General features: G+C 41.3%; 2 protein-coding genes across 6 annotated transcripts; one reads left to right on the forward strand and one right to left on the reverse strand.

Annotated features, from left to right (window-relative positions):
- Nucleotides 1-1,117: 1,117 nt before the first annotated feature.
- LOC110524338 (secretory carrier-associated membrane protein 4) lies at nucleotides 1,118-5,554 on the forward strand. Of its 5 annotated transcripts, none has more exons than XR_016496247.1 (7): nucleotides 1,118-1,484; nucleotides 2,066-2,097; nucleotides 2,759-2,887; nucleotides 3,008-3,164; nucleotides 3,316-3,365; nucleotides 3,639-3,756; nucleotides 3,933-5,554. XR_016496247.1 is itself a non-coding variant. In XM_021603893.3 (7 exons), the coding sequence occupies exons 2-7, from the start codon at nucleotides 2,091-2,093 to the stop codon at nucleotides 4,110-4,112; spliced, it is 693 nt and encodes a 230-aa protein (XP_021459568.1). In that variant the 5' UTR covers nucleotides 1,118-1,484; nucleotides 2,066-2,090; the 3' UTR covers nucleotides 4,113-5,554. The 5 variants fall into 5 exon arrangements, 4 of the variants coding, with proteins under 4 accessions (XP_021459568.1, XP_090091730.1, XP_090091733.1 ...); XM_021603893.3 differs by having other exon boundaries at nucleotides 3,264-3,365; XM_090235604.1 differs by lacking the exon at nucleotides 3,639-3,756 and having other exon boundaries at nucleotides 3,264-3,365.
- A 15-nt stretch (nucleotides 5,555-5,569) lies between these two features.
- Nucleotides 5,570-19,805, reverse strand: LOC110524339 (semaphorin-4E). The gene is made up of 16 exons (XM_090235601.1): nucleotides 19,652-19,805; nucleotides 13,717-13,826; nucleotides 13,427-13,582; nucleotides 13,127-13,269; nucleotides 12,884-12,946; nucleotides 12,634-12,732; nucleotides 12,237-12,336; nucleotides 11,737-11,847; nucleotides 11,306-11,457; nucleotides 10,971-11,143; nucleotides 10,512-10,668; nucleotides 10,143-10,365; nucleotides 9,942-10,057; nucleotides 9,391-9,554; nucleotides 9,216-9,268; nucleotides 5,570-9,096 (listed from the first exon to the last, which is right to left on the reverse strand). The coding sequence occupies exons 2-16, from the start codon at nucleotides 13,742-13,744 to the stop codon at nucleotides 8,381-8,383; spliced, it is 2,454 nt and encodes an 817-aa protein (XP_090091727.1). The 5' UTR covers nucleotides 13,745-13,826; nucleotides 19,652-19,805; the 3' UTR covers nucleotides 5,570-8,380.
- Nucleotides 19,806-20,173: the final 368 nt, after the last annotated feature.

Below are 20,173 nucleotides of genomic sequence, written 5' to 3' on the forward strand. Positions count from 1 at the left end.
TAGACAAACGTTGGACAGATGGCGCTGACAGATATGGCAGCTCTGCTTCTAGCTCCTAAGCGCAAGTATTTCGCTACCTGCAATAACATCTACTAAATATGTGACCAATACAATTTGATGTCATGTTTGTTTGACTAGATAAGTCAGTTAAGAACAAATTCTTATTTACAATGACAGCCTACATCAGCCAAACCCAGATGACACTGGGCCAATTGTGCACCATCCAATGGGACTCCCAATCACAGCCAGTTGTGACACAGCCTGGATTTAAACCAGGGTGTCTGTAATGACATCTCTAGCACTGATATGCAGTGCCTTAGACCACTGCACCACTCAGGAGCCCCAAGTGCACAAGTACTGTGAAATGCCTTTCTTGCTAACTCTACACCCAACAATGCAGTGATCAATGTCAATGTAGTACTAAAAAATAACAACAAGATGTAAGGCTGAGGAGGGAATGAAATCTATAAAAGGAAAAATAATTTATTGTCGATCTCCTCTTCCTCTCAAAAGGCCTTCATGTGAGGGCTCCTCCTTGTCAGATGCACTCTCTCAACAAATAAATACAATTCAGAGTTACAGACACAATGATCATTGATTAACTCATTGGAGAACACAGTTGGCAAGTATCATGTCTCAATGAAAATCACCAGAAAATACTATGGTTTGGGAAAGTATGAGCCTTTTGTTGAGGTGTGGGATGCAAATGGACGAGTTAGTGATGGATTAACTAGGTATGACTGAGATCAACAGAAGTGAAGTTTCTTCACATATTCTGTTTGGGTTTCTGCTACTGTGGGGTGTAAAATGTGTTGCAGAAAATATTTCTAGGACACTGTACGGTACCAATATGTAGCCTAACCATATGGTAAATACAATATAACGTATGTCAAGGGAATCGGGCAATAGTAAACTCCTGACAATAGAAAATCATATTCAACATCAACTCCACAAAACTGATAGTTGATCAAGAAAATACATAATTGTCAATTTTCCATAACGTAGCTGTTATCATGTCAAGGGACAAGAATCATCCATCTCTCTCTGAAGCCACACGTCTTCCCTCCACGCACTATATAAGATCATCATATATAGGATCTGTAGATTCACAATCGAAACAATCGTATTCAAATTTGCCTTGGTGGGACCTGTGTTGAACTACCACTCCCTCAATGCAGTGCGGGAGATTTGGTTGGACGCAACCCCAACAGTTTCCTCTACTAGCTAGATAGCACAGACACAAAGTCAAGATAGGCTATATCGTACAAATTTATGAAAACAAAATGTCGGGTTTTGGTCTTAATTTAAGGTTATGGTTAGGCATAAAGTGAGCAATGTGGTAAAGGTTAGGACTGAAATTAGGTTTAGCTGTAAAAATCTGCTTTTAAGAAGATAGATTGTAGAAATGGGCGGGGTTGATGAGTTTGTGGCTGTGGTAGCTAGTGTCGACCATCCCGAACCGAACTGGAGTTAGTGGTTTTCAGGTAGGTGCTAGCGAAACATTGAATTACAAGAAAATACGTTACACAGTCACTAGCTTTATTTATTTAAATGAACATTGAATCTGTTATCAACCAGTTCACTGTATCCACTCGGCAGCTAGACTTTTCATTTCGCTTGAAGACCGCTAACAAATCATCATCTACATACTGACAGGACTAGCTAATTTAACGTTACTGTAGCTAATTAACGTTAGCTTGCTAATAGAGGTAGTTCAGTTATTCAAACATTTTATTTTACGCGTGGTCTTATATTTTATTGCCAAATCATAGTTAGCCACTTAACTTAACATAAGAAATGTATCAAAGCTACGTTTATTATTTAAACTGGGTTTACCGAAAATATTACCTCCTAGCTAGCGTACCCGTATCTAGTAGGGGCACGTGACCTTGCCATCTCATGCATTTAATTTCACCTTTGTCATCATCTTGATATGACTTCTGTTTTGTTGTTGTTGATTAGTTGTAAATTAGACACTGCACGTCCCCAGATAATTATTTATACTTTTTTTTTTCATTTAATTTTTATGAGATGGAAAGTGCCAATTATTTGTATTATGTTGCAGGAAAGAACACACATAGGATTTCATAATGACAGGTTTGTATCGAAATGTTTTGCAATTCAATTATGTTCTTCATGAAACATGACATGTACCTGCTACAAGTAATGCATATGCATGACACAGATTAGAGTGTGTCACTTATATCCTTTTATTCAAATAGCCATACCACACTCAGTAGGGCTGGGAATTGCTATTGATATGATATTATCCCGATACGATGTGTTGCAATTCTCAAGATGCTATATGTATTGCTCACCATATGTCTGCTGCAGCTGGACAAGAGGGAGCCATGAGAAAACAAGTTTTGATCACTCATGGAAATAAGTTCTGAAATGAAATTGTCTCCCTATTTAAAAAGAAGATGGAGAAATACTGGAGTTTTGGTGCAGCTACAGCCAACTAGTGCAAAAATAATATTACAATTGTCAAAACAATACTATTTATTGTCAAATAATATCCTGACATGTAACTCTACTTATTATTTTGTTGTATATTATTATGATAATTTAATCACATTCTCATAGTTAAATTGTGGACATAAAGATCAACTGATAACACTGACCACTTTCACTATTGTGCCTCACCATTTGTTATAATATTGCTAAAGAAAATCTCAAATTTCACTGTATTCTTGTTTTCCTGTGCCATCTCTGCACTGACATGCTGTTTTCCCATATTGTAATCATCCGTTTTCAGAGCGGGTCAACAACTTCCCACTGCTGCCTAAGTTCCTGCGAATCAAGCCCTGCTTTTACCAGAATGTGGAGGAGGAGATCCCAGCCCCGCACCGACAGCTGGTGCGCAGGGTCTACAACCTCTGGATGTGTGAGTTACACCAACAAACCTTCTTGAGTCACACACAGGCCTACTCTGGGAACTGGACTGTGTTTCATTCAATGCTGAGTGAATGTTAATGTTTTCTGCTATCTCTGCTCCTCTCTGCAGTGTATTCAGTCACACTGTGTGTGAACGTGGTGTCATGCATAGCTTGGTGGGCAGGAGGGGGAAGTGCAGCCAATTTTGGCCTTTCCCTGCTCTGGCTTCTTCTCTTCAGTCCGTGCAGCTACACATGCTGGTTTAGACCTCTCTACAAGGCCTTTCGGTAAGGTCCACTCAACAAACGTCAAGCCGAACGTCTATCATTTTTCACTCCAAATACAATTTTCTTGACTGACTTCATAACTCCCTTTGTCTTTCTTAGAGCTGACAGTTCCTTCAACTTCATGGCCTTTTTCTTCATCTTCTTCCTCCAGTGTGTTTTCGCTCTCATTCAGACTGTGGGCATCTCTGGTTGGGGTGCTTGGTAAGTATGAATATTTTATTTCCTCAAGCCTGGAAGGGACTGTCTAGGACTTTGGCTGCTATATCTGAATGGCTTGTGTTTCACTTACCTCAGGAATATAGAAAAATCTTCAGTTTGGCAATAAAGATCACCTGTAGAGTATGTATCAATGCTACCTTAATTTTACTCACTGCAGCGTCATGCTGTGATAGGTGAATAACTACAGTTGATGTAATCCAGTATTCATGCCATTGACAAATACTAACCCCACTGCTCCACCACAAACCCCCAAAGTGGTTGGATCGCGACAGTGCTGTTTTTCAGCTACAACGTGGGTTCTGCTGTAGTCATGCTATTCTCAGCTCTGCTCTTTACTCTGGTGACTGTGTTGATGGGATTGGTTCTCATCAGGGTGAGTCCAACGTGCGCGCACACACACACCTGAAAAATGCACGAGCACCCGGAAACACATACACAAACCAGAAAAAATACCCCCCGCCGTTTTGACAATTATCATTGTAGGCAAGGAAAGAGAATTAACTTTCATGACTGTATGACTGGTTGGTTTGTCTGCTCTGCTTCTATCAGGTTCATGGGATGTACCGTGGCGGAGGGGGTAGCTTTGAGCGTGCACAGGAAGAGTGGACCACTGGACTCTGGAAGAGTGCCCCTGTGAGAGAGGCCGGCTTCAATGCTATCAATGAAACTGGCCCAAGCCTACCCCAATACCCCGCTGTGCCAAGCTACCCAGACAATGGCCCCTGGTAAATAAAACCCTAAGTGTACTCTAGATGGAGACGGAGCACTTTATTCCATGGCATGCAAGATAGTCCACCACGCCACACTAGTACAATCTCACCTTGACACTATATGAAATGCATAGCTGGAATTTAAGTAAGAATGTTAAGGGGAAAAAAGGCATAATTAGCTGACTTTATTCAGCAGTACTTTGTTTTAGACTTAAGAGGCCACTGTTATAGACATTGTTTACTGGAGTGGGAAGCTTTTCCAGGGAAACACATCTAAGCCTTATATTGTTGGAAAAATGTGTGATGGAGATTCAAAATATGATCCATTACATGTTTACATTTATTTTCTACTCTCAAAATATTAATCTGTTCCCTCATATTTGAAAGAGCGACTGGAGAAAATGTTTATTTTTATTTTGTACTTGGAGAGCTAGGGGTCTTTATATTACAGTAGCAGAATTAATACTGTTCAACAAAATTGATATGTCTGAAACAGAAAAGAAGCAAGGTGATTCCAAAGTTGTTTTTGGATCAATTTTGGCAGCCATATTCGGTGATCAATTCTTGCCAGTACAATACTGTACTTCATGAAATCAACAAAAGCCTTAACACTACTGGACATGACTGAAGGATCAGGGTCCTCTCCTTGAAGTTGGAAATATGGATGTTTATATAGTGCATTTTTTATTTAGTGATGAGATGTATTTAGTTTTTTATTGATATTACAAGTGTTTGTTTTTGATACCTTTTCTTCTTGCTTGATCTGCTTTTGCCTTGTTTCTGAAAACTAAATGCGCCTTAATCGTACATGAGGTATTTGCATGTTAATTCTTTTCCCCCCTTGACTGTCGCCTTAAGTGCTGCTACTAGACAAAGCCAATGAGAAATGTGCTTAAACACATCACTAATGCTAGATACTGTATCCTTCTAATTCAACCTGAGCCTTTTATATTTCACTCATCCTGTGGAGTGCACTGATCTTTCTTTGCTTTTGATGGTCAGTGCCCTGTTGTAATACCCCTTCTCTCTAGCCAGTGCTCCAAAACAGCTCATCTCAGTCAGTGTGTTCCAGGCTGGAGCTTTGTGTTTACAATGTGGTTGGGAGAGCGGCAGCCACTCATCTTGAATAGAAAAATCAAATAATAAGTTAAGTCACATACTCAAGTGTTCATCGCCTGGGTTAACTACCATAGAGGTTTATTTTTTTATTTGCTTTGTATGGCTTGTCTGTAATGCATGTCATTCTGTAGTGAATATTTAGAAGACATTCTTGAAAATGCTTAAAATGTGTTGCTGCAATGACTAAGCCTAGCACGAACCACCCTGATCTTGCAAGCTTTCATTCTGTTTCGCTACACAGATACTGTGTCCGTGGAGTGAAACAGAATGTAAGCTTGCGAGATCAGGATGGGTCGTACGAGACTAGCAATGACTCACTACCATAAACATTTCAAACAATTATCACATGACATTGTGTTTACTTCATACTTTAAAGTATGCATTTATTTTCAATACAGTACAAAATGCCATACCAATACTGTATTCACAGCTTTCAGTAGATCATAATGGCAGGGACATTATGACAGGCAGACCTCATCTCTATCATTGTGTAAAACAAACTCCCAGAAGAAAAACGAATTCCAGTGAAGTGACTGACGTCAGTTGCTGTACATTTTTACCCATACCACTCTGAGGACCCTTTTTGTATTTATCGCTTTTCTGCTACATATACATACAGTACCAGTCAAAAGGACACAACTCATTCAATAGTTCCTTTATTTAGACTATTTTCTACATTGTAGAATAGACATCAAAACTGTGAAATAACACACATGGAATCATGCAGTAACCAAAAGTGTTAAATCAAAATATGAGATTCTTCAAAGTAGCCTGCCTTTGAGAGCATTGCACACTCTTGGCATTCTCTCAACCAGCTTCACCTGGTATGCTTTTACAACAGTCTTGAAGGAGTTCTCACATATGCTGAGCACTTGTTGGCTGCTTTTCCTTCACTCTGTGATCCAACTCATCCCAAACCATCTCAATTGGGTTGAGGCTGGTGATTGTGGAGGCCAGGTCATCTGATGCAGCACTCCATCACTCTCCTTATTGGTCAAATAGCCCTGACACAGCCTGGAGTTGTTGGGTCATTGTCCTGTTGAAAAATGAATGATATCCCATCTGGTTTGTGCTATCGCTGCAGAAGGCTGTGGTAGCCATGCTGGTTAAGTGTGCCTTGAATTCTAAATAAATCAGACCGTCACCAGCAAAGCACCATCACACCTCCATTCTTCACGGTGGGAACCACACATGCAGAGATCATCCGTTCACCTACTCTACGTCTCAAAGACACGGCGGTTGGAACCATAAATCTCAAATTTGGACTCATCAGACCAAAGGACAGATTTCCACAGGTCTAAAGTACATTGTTCATGTTTCTTGGCCCAAGCAAGCCTTCTTATTATTGGTGTCCTTTAGTGGTTTCTTTGCAGCAATTTGACCATGAAGGCCTGATTCACAGTCTCCTCTGAACAGTTGATGTTGAGATGTCTGTTACTTAAACATATTTGGGCTGCAATTTCTGAGGCTGGTAACTGCCAGTCCTCATGAGAGCCAGTTTCATCATAGCGCTTGATGGTTGTTGTGACTGCACTTGAAATGTTCCCAGATTGAATGACCTTCATGTCTTAAAGTAATGATGGACTTGTTTCTCTTTGCTTATTTGAGCTGTTCTTGACATAATATGGACTTGGTCTTTTACCAAATAGGGCAATCTTCTGTATACCTCCCATACCTTGTCACAATAACTTATTGGCTCAAATGCATTAAAAGGAAAGAAATTCCACAAATTAACTTAATGCATTCCAGGTGACTACTTCATGAAGCTGGTTGAGAGAATGCCAAGAGTGTGCAAAGCTGTCAAAGGTAAATGGTGGCAACTTTGTTTGTTTTTGGTTTATTACATGATTCCCTGTGTGTTATTTCATAGTTGAGGTCTTCACTTATGCTACAATGTAGAAAATACTAAAAATAAAGGAAAACCCTGGAATGAGTAGGTGTCAACTTTTAACTAGTACTGTATATACAAAATATAGGAAAATCACATTGACTGCACTGGGCCTTTAATACAAAATATTTGAAATATACCATAACTGTACAAAATATTTAGCACAGTACAGTGAGCTCCAACAGTATTGGGACAGTGGCACATTGTTGTTTTGGCTATGCACTCCAGCACTTTGGATTTTAAATGATACAATGGCTGAGGTTGAAGTGCAGAATGTCAGATTTAATTTGAGAGTAATTGTCATCCATCTGGGGTGAACCGTTTAGAAATTACATAACTTTTTGTACATAGTGTCTTTCTCTTCCACCTCCACCCCCCATTTTAGGGGACCAAAAGTATTGGGACAAATTCACTTGTGTATTAAAGTAGTTCAGTATTTGATCCCATATTCTTAACACACAATGATTATTACATCAAGCTTGTGACAGTCGTTCTGCCCCTGAGCAAGGCAGTTAACCCAGTGTTCCCCGGGCGCCGAAGACGTGGATGTCGATTTATGGCAGCCCACCTCTCTGATTCAGAAGGGTTGGGTTAAATGCGGAAGACACATCTGTTGTACAACTGACTAGGTCTTTCCCTTTCTAGAAACTTGTTGGATGCATTTGCTGTTTGTTTTGGTAGTGTTTCAGATTATTTTGTGCCCAATAGAAATTAATGGTAAATAATATATTGTCATCCTAGTCACTTATTGTAAATAAAAAATTAAATATGCTTCTAAACACTTCTCCATTAATGTGGCTGCTATCATGATTACAGATAGTCCTGAATGAAATTGTGAATAATTATGAGTGAGAAAGTTAGATGCACAAATATCATGCTAACCTCCCCTGTTATTGTAATTGTGAGAGGTGGGTATGATATTTGATCTGTAACTTTCTAATTAATCACAATTCATTCAGGACTATCTGTAGCCACATTAACATTTTTAGAAACATTCTATTCATATTTACAATAAGTTACTCACAACAATGCATTATTTACCATTAATTTCTACTGGGCACAATATTTTTGGAGCTCACTGTATATTTGCATTATGGCATGACTATATAAAATAAATTCAACCTGGTGGGAAAATGTTTTTCTGGACAATTCCTAGAAAAATATAAAACATTCCCCTCTATCGCAAGTCCAATGTACAGAGCTTGACATTGCCATAGTGTCCTAAATCAGCTGCCTGGTGAGAGAAAGAGAGCAAACCCCAGAGAGTGGTTAACACTCGGTCAGATTTCTGACTCGTTGTCAATGTAACCCAACCCATCCATAGTGGAAATATTGCCTCCCGGAGAAAAGTGGTGCTTCCCATTCCCTTTGAAAGCTATGACCGCGTGATGGTTATTGTTTGCGTTATGACTGGGTGTAGGTCCCAGCAACTTAATCACTGAAGTCCTATTTTGAATGTAGTCAACTGACAGCCTTTTCACCTGGCCCACACCTGAGTTCTCTGAAGATCTGTTTCTAAAGCTCCTTTTATATAGATTCCAGGCTACTAGACCAAGCAGCATCAGAGAGAGGAGCGCTACCGCCACCTGCAGGCCTACCACCCTGCTGTCTACACTCCATGACTCAGGAGGGAGCGGGGGCTCCAAAGTCTGTGGCACCTCTGGTAGTGGGGTATTGTGGCTATAGGGGGACTCTGTCGTCGTCTCCTCCTCCTCACCCTCTGCATTAGTGTGGGGCCGCAGTTGATAGACTGCCATAGTCCTGGTGTGTGGTCTGCTTTTCACCTGCTCTACAGACTCACAGGTGTACTGGCCCGCGTCGGAGGCAGAGGCATTAAGAATAAGGATTCCTCCGTTGTAGATGTAATACTTAGCGTCAGCATGCAGCTGTTGCCCTAAGAAGAGCCAGTGTACCTGTGCCAGGTTGGAGGCAGGATGGCACGGCAGCTTGATGTTGTTCCCAGGGACTAAGGTGTAGTTCTCTGGCTTCACAGTCTCTGCAAAAAACACAATTATTTCTATGTGTATCTACTTGTCAAAGGAAGTGATGACTAGATCTGTTCTTTGTTGGTAATGTGCTGAACATTTATTGTGAAATATTGTGAAATCAATTTACCTGATTTTGGACATTTTGATATATCACCATCTTTTAGACTTTGAATCATGTTCCTGAAAGACAAATACCCTAATATATCAAGTATATACTTACATTCTAACATATAGTAAACACTTGTAATCTTTATTTAAAGTCAGAGGTTACTCCCCAGTGAAAATGCTAGTGTGGAGCGTACGTGTCAGAGGATGAACTGGCCACAGCAGAGCATATGCCAGTGGAGAGGTCCCATCCACAGTAAGGGTCTCTGCCCAAGACACAGTCCAGACACAACTCATAGCGGCCACAGTCACTCAGAGGCATCTGTACTGCTCCAAAATCTGAGCCTGCATACAACTGACCCTGAGGAAACAAGAATACAAACAAGCAAATACCACATGAGTGTCAGCAGCTCGATGAGTCGGCTCCACCCACTGTTAGTAACAGCAATGACAATGCCATTCTCCTTGAATGCTCTATTGTAAGTGCCAAGGAAATAAAACGTAAATGAGTAACCATCGGTCTGCAGAAGTGCCTGTAGACAACAATAAACTGACATTGATCATGAAAAACTGTTATGTTTACATTGTATGAATTACCTTTATCAGTAAAATGTTGTTTTGCAAAATGCTTTGTAAAATGTTGCTGCACCTTGGGGTTTTAAACCCGAGTTGCCAATAAGACATTTGAAGAACGCATTTGTTAAATGCGCGATACAAATCAAGTTTGATTGACTTGAGTTAGTGTTACCGTGCTGGAGGAGAGGCGTAGCGTCCTGATAGCCTCTGGGGTCTGGTACAGCTGTATTTCCTCAATGATGAACATCTCCCCAGCATAGTTCACTGCCTTCTGCACATAGCCGTTCTCTGTAAGAAGAGAAGAACACCCATGTCATTGATAGCCACTGCCAGAAGAAGTCTGTTTTGGGGCTGTGTGTGTGCTGTACAGTACCTGTGCCGATGAACATGACTGCGTATCTCTCTCCATCCAGAGCTAGCACGTTGTCCACCACCAGGCGCGTGAACATGGCACCTTTTTTGACCAGCAGCGGACCCCCGGTCAGAGGGCGCACGGCCTCGTCCATGAGGGGCCGGTCCCTGATGAACTGCAGGGTCTTGTCTGGCAGGTCCAGGGAGCGCTCCATCCCAAGGGCCCGTGCTGCATTGTTAATGCACTGAAAAACAAAGGATTGATGAGTGGTAATAACTTGATAATGATAATAAATTTATTAGTGCTGAGTTAGTAGTTGAAATGTAGAAAAGTTCCTTTTGTGGCCCTAAACCATTTAGAGATTCACAATGATATTAAATTGGGACTTACGGCTCCAGGTCTGGGGGTGGGCACCTCTCCACTGTACATTACCCACTTCACATGGGACGTCTCCACAGTCACTGGTGTCTTAAACTTCCCCTTATTGAACACGTCTCCGATAGCTGACACACTGTACGCACACACTGCAGACATGTCGGACAAGCTCCTAGCGCAAACACACAGTCAGAAAAACATGTTTGATGTTTTCAAACCACCAATATATATTATGGTTAGGGCCCTATGTCTTTCCTGACCACGTGATAAATACCCCTAGGCCATAGTTATCCCTCCATTAGCCAGGGCTTTTACCTGGTCAGGTCACATGGTTGGGGAAAACTCCTGTCCCTATGATTATGGTAAACGTGCATGTAAAGCAACCATTTAAAACATAGTGAGAATCTCAGTCCACTTCCTACTGAAACAATGTTACCAACTTTAAAGTCATTGGATTCTATTGAGAATACTCACGACTGGGGAGTGAACACCGCGTAGAAAACACTTTTGCTCCAGTCATCATTTTTGAGTAGGAAGACATCCTGTACAATGGAGGGCAGGCTGGACTCTGGCAGAGAGCAGTCCAGACGAGCCTTCAGGAACGACGTCCACTTCCTCTGGAGCGTCCGCTGGCCGCCCATATCCCCCTAGTCAAACAAGTGAAAACTTTTGGAGAGAAGGACACATGCACACACTATACCCTTGCACTGTTTAAACAGTGTACTGTTCTTTATATTTAAAATACCATGTATGGACCAATGAAACTTGTACTTCTTGCAGCTGAAAGTAAATTTGTAACAAGTTGTTACCTTGCATACACGAGCCACTCGTGACACCATGAGCTTGTTGTAGAAGTCATACTCCATGGCGTTCTCGCTGAAGAACAGGTAGACCTTATCATCATCGCCCTCTGGGTTGTTATTGCTCTCGGGGACAAGGTCCATGTACACAAAGTTGGGTTCTGAAATCAAACCATAATGAGCACTTATTACGCTACCTATCAGGAACTGTTTTACAGGAGTAGTTGAAGTTCAGTTTCATAATTCAAAAACACAGAGACCTATAGGATCTAGGCTATTACTCAAGGTACAGAGTATGTCAAATGCTATGGATACATTTTGCCATTCAAAGTTCATCTGCAGGTGTTAGGAGATATGGTGCACAAATGAATAGAATATAAGGCATGGTGTATAGCAGTATAGAAGTTTATAACAAGTATGAACAGCGAAGGAGAGCTGACCGTTGAGCCAGGAGCTCTTGAACTCGGTGCGGAGAGCAGAGGAAGAGCTGCGGAGAACAACAGGCTCAGAGCCCAGGAAGTTGATTGAGGTAGCAGAGTACAGGTCATTTCCTGGCAGATCAGAGACATGAGAATTACAAGGGGGAAACATAATGGATCTTCAAGCGAAGTAAATAATATTGTAAGTATTTAGAGAATTACAGGTGCAATCTTTAATTTTGCCACTGGCAACGCAAACTAATAAACACATTGAGCCATAAAGCAGAAAACTTGTTCAATTCACAAATACCCAGCCCCTTCACTTTTACAACCCCCCCCCTCCCCTCCCCCCCACTTAAACAAGTGCAGCGGCAGCATTTTCAACCGAAAATGAAAGTTCTAGATTGCACATTTGAAACCCCACTTTTCAGTTGGTGCAAGTTGGACTTCAATGGATGCACAAGTCTGTCATTGTGTGAGAGCAGATAACCAGAGACAGACAAGAGAGGCACAGTACATACCGACCATGATGGATGAGTATCTCTGGAAGGGGTCAAAGGGGCATTTCCCTTTTCCCTCCTCCTGCGCTTCCTCTAGTCTCAGCTGTCCTTCAGAATACGTCTGTCAGGGTCACAAACAAAGCCACTATTTAGTTGTATTCATTCACACGGTTTCAGGGAGTGAGATGTAGGCATATACTTTATACTAATCCTCAGAGGGCAAAATGTGTTACACTCAGTAGCCACTAACAGTAGAGAGCGTGAAGGCAGGTGTCTGTAGTATGCAAACATTTCACACTCACTGTAAATATTCAATGACAACTGCCCGTCTGCAGCAGTCACATGATAGCTTCAAATACCAGAGCTATTCTTACAGGAAGATGTCCTAACTGTCCTGTTCTGGCCAAGCTATTCTTACCATGTAATCACAGGTGGGACTGAAAGCATTTGTCCCGCACACATACATTCTGCCATCATCCACTTTATGCAGCGTCCGGATGTAGTTACGGCATTCGATCTGCAAGAGAACGGGGATGAGAAGTCATTTTATGGATTTCAGTGAATTTATCTGGTTCTGTTTGTCCTGTCTTCAGTTGGTGTTCAGATAAACAACTCACTTCACAGATATCTGTGAGGAGAACTGTTTCATGATTGATGGAGACACTTACTTCAGCATGTTTCCCTTTGTATGTGCACTCCATCTGTTTCTCCTTGGTGACCCGCCAGTATACCTAACAGAGAGCTGCACATCAAAGTATGTTCTAGGTAATGGATTTATGATTCCAAAGCATTGGTATTAGGTCACCGCAGAGTAGTTACAGGAGCCTTTTATTGCAGTCCATTTGTGATTTATAAAATAATGTATGCAAATGATACAGGATAACTGATAGCTAAAGAGGATAACTGAATACCCATGACTTCTTGATGGAAATATCATTGATGTCCAGGGCATAGACAGCCTCTCGAGCCCCGAGCAGCAGCAGGCCCAAATCCTCTCGAACCAACATGGTGGAGTAGTTACAAATCCCTTCCTCTCTGAACAGCTTCATATTGTCTAAACAGGAAAGCATTCGAAAACTCAATGATTGCTCTGTATCACAAACTGTGTGTGTTCATTCCAACTTTTTAGTATTTGAGGAAACAGATGCACTCCACTACACCGTTATGAGAAAACAGGGAGTGAGGGTGAGATGTGAGTGTGAGGGACTTACCCTGGTAAAGGACACTCTTCCGTGGGATACAGTTGTGAGTGTTGTATTCACTGAGAGACAGAGGAAGGAACAATCCACAGAAAACACCCAGAGCAGAGAGAGGAGACATGGCGTAATGCCCAGGTGGGAGGGGGTGTGTGGGAGCACTGCTTAGTCCTGCTTACACAATAACACACTGTAGATCAAGGTCAGCAGTTCATGTCTCTATAGAGACTCCAGTATTAGTGTTCTGATGGTCAATAGCTATGATGGTATCAGCCTCCAACATAAACACTTGCAGCTGCTGCTACCTCCTCTGTAGCTCAGGAGAGAATCCATACTGTCCCAGGTACTGTTGTAGGACGTGGTAGTTCAAACTTCCCAATTCAGGGGATCTTTATGCTGGTCATGAGGCTCTCATCTAGGGACATGAGAACACAATACATGAGTAAGAGCGACTCAACATAGACTGCATGAAGTAGTCTAAAGACAAAACAAAGATCATATTGATTTTATGATCCAACTGGCTAAAAGAAAGAAATTAATTAATAGGTCTCCACCTCCCTTACTCTCTCTTCCTGTCTGTCTGCCCCCAATGATAAGGACCTGGGTGTGTGCCGCTTCCTTCTGATTACCAGGATACTAGCAGCTGGAAATATGCTCAGGTTGGGGCATGCATGCAAATCACACTGATTCTCTAATTTAACACTCAGAGGTTCCTGTGATTCACTGGTTTTAATACTTGGGTTGGATCCCTTCTGCTCCTATGACTAGAGCACTTGTGTCTTTCCTTACCATAAGACCTGACATGGACAAACCCTGGGCCCTAGTTAAGGGCTCTCCACAGTGATTTCAGTCTACGGAAACAGAGCTCCGTTTGCGTCGAGTTCGAAAAATTCCGCCTCACAAAAGTACTAAGAATTATGTAGAGAGCTACACAAACGACCCTCCGTTGGATCCATTGCGTAGACTGTGTTCAGACTGTCCTTTAGACTAAACAAGGGCCCATGCAGAGTTTTTCCAAGCCAGGTCACGTGCACAAGAAAAACCTAGGACGCTATCCATGACAGGCAACAAAACATTGAGGACTTATTTATTTCAGAGATCAAAAACACAGAAATGCTGTTAAACAGACAAAAAAAATAGCCTCTTGCAACAGATGCTGGTTTCTTGTTGTTACTTTAAAAACACAGAAACGAGCTGGTGCATGCTAGCGACTGCTCAACTGTTGACAGAGCACACATACTTTACGCCTCAGGCAAGGGGGACTACAGTTAAGCACTACAGCTGGTTTGAATGACTACAAGTTGTTATTCACTGTGTTTGACAGATATTTTCAAGCATGGAAGACAAGCAGGAATGCCTACAACAGAGATCATCAACTAAATTCAGCCGCGGGATGACTTTTTAAGTGCATGTTCAGGGGGCCGGAACATAATTACAAATAATTTGTAGACTACAAATTGATCGCAAAAAGCCCAAACAGATATAATATTTGACCAAAACATTTCAAACCTTGCTTACATTTGTATATGATCACGTGTCTCTATTACGCATGGGAATACTTGGGAACAGATTTCCAAAATTAAAATCACTTGGAGCTGATTTCCTGGTGTTTTTAGTCTTTTATGGCCAACAATGAAACATTTAACAAGTTGAGTGAGTCAATGCAAAACACGTTGTCAAATGATGTCACTGGCCCTCCAGTCTGGTTTCACTATTCACATCAATCACTCTGTTGATTCGTGAAGCTTTTATGACACCTAAGCCACATCCATTCACATGTTCAACCACCCTCACTTTCCGATGACGAGTTATTTTATTGGAGATGAATGGTATTTTTTCTAGTACAGCCAGAGAAACCAGATTGAGGATCTATATAAAAAACTTTAGAAATTTAGAACTACGCAAAGCCCAAGTTACATAATTTGTACAATTTAACTTCTCAATTTGAATACATTTTCTAATACTGATTGCATCATGCCGGAATCAGTAAGCAACCATTGACAGCTCCATAATTGATGCAATTCACCTACATAGCAGATGTTGAGGGTATGCTAAATGAGTTAAGTAGGCTACCTGCTGATTTGGATATACACGGAGTGTACAAAACATTATGAACACCTTCCTCATCTTGAGTTGAACCCCTTTTTGCCTTCAAAGAGACTCAATTCGTTGGGGTATGGATTCTACAAGGTGTCGAAAGCATTCCACAGGGATGCTGGCCCATGTTGACTCCAATGCTTCTCACACGTGTGTCAAGTTGGCTGGATGTCCTTTGGGTGGGGGACCATTCTTGACACACACAAGGGAAACTATTGAGTGTTAAAGACCCAGCAGCGTTGAGGTTCTTGACACACTTAAACCGGTGCGCCTGGCACCTACTACCATACCCCGTTCAAAGGCACTTAAATATTTTCTTACACATTCCCCCTCTGAATAACTCACATACACAATCCCTGTCTCAATTGTCTCAAGGCTAAAAAAAAATCATTCTTAACCCGTCTCCTCCGCTTCATCTACACTGTTTGAAGTTGATTTAACAATAAGGGATCATAGCTTTTACCTGGTCTGTCTCATGGAAAGAGCAGGTGTTCCTAATGTTTTGTACACTCAGTTATCATACCATCAGAAAGTATTCATACCCCTTGATTTATTCCAAGTTGTGTTACAGCCTGAATTCAACATGGATTAAAGAGTTTCTCACCCATCTACACACAATACCCCATAATGACAGTGAAAACATTTGTAAAAAACATTTTGTGAAATTGAAATACAGAAATATTTCATTTACAACAGTATTCACACCACTGAGTAAATACTTTGTACAAGCACCTTTGGTGGCGATTACAGCTTTGAGTCGTCTTGGGTATGTCTGTATCTGCTTTGCACATCTGGATTTGGGGATTTTCTCCCATTCTTCCTTGCAGATTTTCTCAAGCTCAGTTAAATTAGATTGGGAGCGACGGTGAACAGCAATCTACAAGTCTTTCCACAGGATTCAAGTCTGGGCTGTGGCTGGGCCACTCAATGACTTTCACATTCTTGTTCTGAAGCCATTCTAGCATTGCTTTGGCTGTATGCGTGGGGTCATTGTCCTGTTGGAACGTAAATCTTTGCCCCCAGTCCAAGGTCGTTTGCACTTTGAAGTAGGTTCTCATCAAGGATTTGCCTGTATTTGGCTCCATTCATTGTTCCCTTTATCCTTTCCAGTCTCACAGTCCCTGCCACTGAAAAGCATCCCCACAGCATAATGCCACCACCACCATGCCTTGCGGTAGGGATGGTGTTAGACGGTGATGAGCTGTACCTGGTTTTCTCCAGACATAGCGCTTTGCATTCAGGCCAAATTGTACAATTATTGACTCAAGGCAAAATATTATGCGTGCAGTATTTCACGTGCCTCTTTGAGAACTTCAGGCGTGCCGTCATGTACCTTTTTCTCAGGAGTGGCTTCAGTCTGGCCACTCTCCCATAAAGCTCAGATTGGTGAAGTGCTGTAGAGACTATTGTCCTTCTGGCAGGTTCTCCCATCTCAGCCAAGGGACTTTGGAGTTCTATCAGAGTGGTCATTGGTCTCTTGGTCACCTCCCTGACCAAGGTCCTTCTTGCCCGTTTTCTCAGTTTGGTCGGACGGCCAGATCTAAGCAGAGTCTGGGTAGTTCCATATTTTTTCCATTTACCAACGATGGAGATCCTTCCCCAGATATGCGTCATCACAATTCTCGGAGATCTGACAGTTCCTTGGACTTCATGGTACAATAGTTTCTGCTCTGACAGGAACTGTCAACTGTGGGAATTTATATAGACAGGTGTGTTTCTTTCTAAATGATGTCTAATTGAATTGGCCACAGGTGGACTCCAATCAAGTTGTAGAGGATGATGAAAGGAAATTGGATGCAAGAGCTCCATTTAGAGTGTCATAGCACAGGGGTGTGAGTACTTTTGTAAAGTATTCACAACCCTTATTTTCAAAAGATTAGCAAGATTTTCTAAAAACATGTTTTCACTGTCATTATGGGGTAATGTGTGTAGACCGGTGAGAATATTTTTTTTAAATCCATTTTGAATTCAGGCTGTAACAACAAAATGTGGAATAAGTAAAACGGTTTGAATATTTTATGAAGGCACTGTATATAGCGACAATGACATTGACATTCATTGAGTGTCAACACTATCAACCTAGAGGGAGAAAAGTTGGAAAGGATTAGGGTTCAAAGGCCACCTGTAAAAAGCAGGAAAGTCTTAAGTGAGAAGAGATGTGGAGGTGATCAGACAATTTCAGCCAGAAAAGGTTTACAGGAATCAAACAGGGGTCAAGACCGCCACGCTCTCTAAACAGTTCTGGACTCTCCTGTCATTAAGATATTTTTAGTCGTGGATATTAAGTTCAATCACCTCTGGCATAGTTCAATATGTAGCACTCCACTAGACTAGGCAAAGGGAATCCAAATGTGTACTTTGTGGCAGACCGGATATGGCAGCCCCCAGAATACTAAAACCCAAACTCGTACTGACTTCCAATTTCATAATCTGGAGATTGATTTGGTGCAGATGGTCTGAGAATAGGGCCTGGGCCTTAGTGCTTCTACATTTGACTTGAGCAAAAATGCCCTCTCCTAATCTGTAGGCTACTGCTGCACAGAATTGAGTTGTACTGTAACTGATTTACCAGAGCAGTGAATGGCAGTGACAGTGTGTTCCATGGGGCTGGGTTTGAACAGGAAACTGGGAGTTCACCTCTGACACTCCTTGTGTCATAGCCACTGTTGTGAAACACCATTGTGTGGAAAAAACACACCCAGTTCAGGACAAGGTTATGTTTTCACTAGCTCAGATTACTAAAATAAATAATTTTATCGAGATAACAATAGGCCACCAGATGTGTTGTTAGGGTGAGAAAGTTAATTAGCTGGAATAATACAACTAATTGCTAAACTCTTTTTTTTCCATGAATGGGGTTATGAATGACCAGGGTTATGAATAGTGAGATCAGCCTCTGGGGACTTCATATAGGCTATAACAATTTATGAAACAATGTTTTATACAATGGCTTGAGTATAAACAGACAACCTTTTATTTACTAGGCCCTGTTCTAACAAATTGAGCACAATCAGTGAAACATGCATGGCTAGGCTGCCTACACAAACACATCATGGGCAAGTCTCAGCAGGAGCTGGGAGACAAAGGAAAATATGAACTCCTTCAAATCTCATACTGCTCACAGAGGCTCCTCACAGTTTCATGGGAATATCCAACTTCTGCCAACTGACTATTTAATTGACCAGGTCCCACTTTGCCACTAGGAATATTGGCATACCAGGCTGGTCATGTCCAATGTGTTTCCACTGGTAAAATCAATCCCTATTGATTTAGAGAATTTACACAAATGTTTTCTGCCTCTGAGCTATTATGCAGCATACCACTTGCCTGGGATTTGACATCATGTGTCAAATCCCAGTGCAATTGTGTGTCCATAATACACAACAATGACAACATGTTCATTAAATCGCTTATGGGCAAATAACATAAACATAGAGCATTCTACCAATTATGCAATATGTTTAATGGGTTAATTACATATTCATTGACATGTCCATTTCCCTATTACAATGTAAACAATCTCTAAATAAATTGAAAATACAGCTTATTGTTCAGATATTTTAATGTCAGTCTGTGTTGATGACATCTTTGGGAGAATAGATTAAAAACAGTGGACAGCTAGTCAAAAAATAGGTTCCATATAATACATGATTGAAAGCACTTCTCTTATAATTAATAGGACAATTTGCATAATTATATTTAGGACAGCTGTTTCTGACCTGTCTGTGATGCAGCTGCTGATTCAACCTCACACCTGACTTTGTTATAAATTTGACGTAAAATATGACATTTCTGATTCTGATAAAGAAATTAAATTAATGACAGGTGGGAAAGGGTAAGTTATGAAAAGGACGTGCTATAACACTACTTTATTCGGGCGAATATTGACGCTTCTTGAATTATTACTGATTAGCACAGGTGAAAAATCACTAACGTTGCACATTAAAACTCGCCAAAGGTGTTCACTAAAAGGAGTGTATGACGTTTATAATAATCTTGTTACACCACTTTACCTGCTACCAAGGTTGCTGGCTAGTTAGCTGAGAATAATTTCATTTGTTACAAATTGACCTCACCCATGAAGAACAACCAAACAAATGCTGCTCGCGAAAATTCAAATACCAATAGGCCTACATGACTTACCTGGAACAGTTATATTTATTCTCAGTCTACGCCATTAGAAATTGATCCAGAGTATCTCCCATTTGACATCGGTATTATCTTTCGGCTCCACTTGTAACGTTTGCTGGCTAGTATGCACGTTAGCTCTATAATCCCATGAAGTTCGTCTCTACCAATGCCACATTCGAAACAACTGGGAACTCGGAAATCTCCACTTCCTACTACAGTGCATTCAAGACAACTAGGAAAAAACGAACTCTGACTGGGCAGAATCTTTTTAATGATCTTCCAACACGGAATTCCAAGCCGGAAACTCGGGCATATTTGTATATTTCCGACCTGAAGGCCACAGTTCCCAGTTGTCGTGAAAGCACCACAAGTACCTAGATGGGGCAAGGTATCACGTGACCATGTTTTTCTATTTTCGAAGGATGGACGTTGATTGACTGATACATTAGACCGATACATTGGCTCTGTTTTTAGGATGACACCTTTGAAGTGGTTGTCTAGTAGGCTATCATTTTAAAGACTTTGTCTAAAACG

The sequence above is a fragment of the Oncorhynchus mykiss genome, chromosome 5, assembly GCF_057628025.1.
Source record: "Oncorhynchus mykiss isolate SJ-2025 chromosome 5, ASM5762802v1, whole genome shotgun sequence".
NCBI classification, from domain to species: domain Eukaryota; kingdom Metazoa; phylum Chordata; class Actinopteri; order Salmoniformes; family Salmonidae; genus Oncorhynchus; species Oncorhynchus mykiss.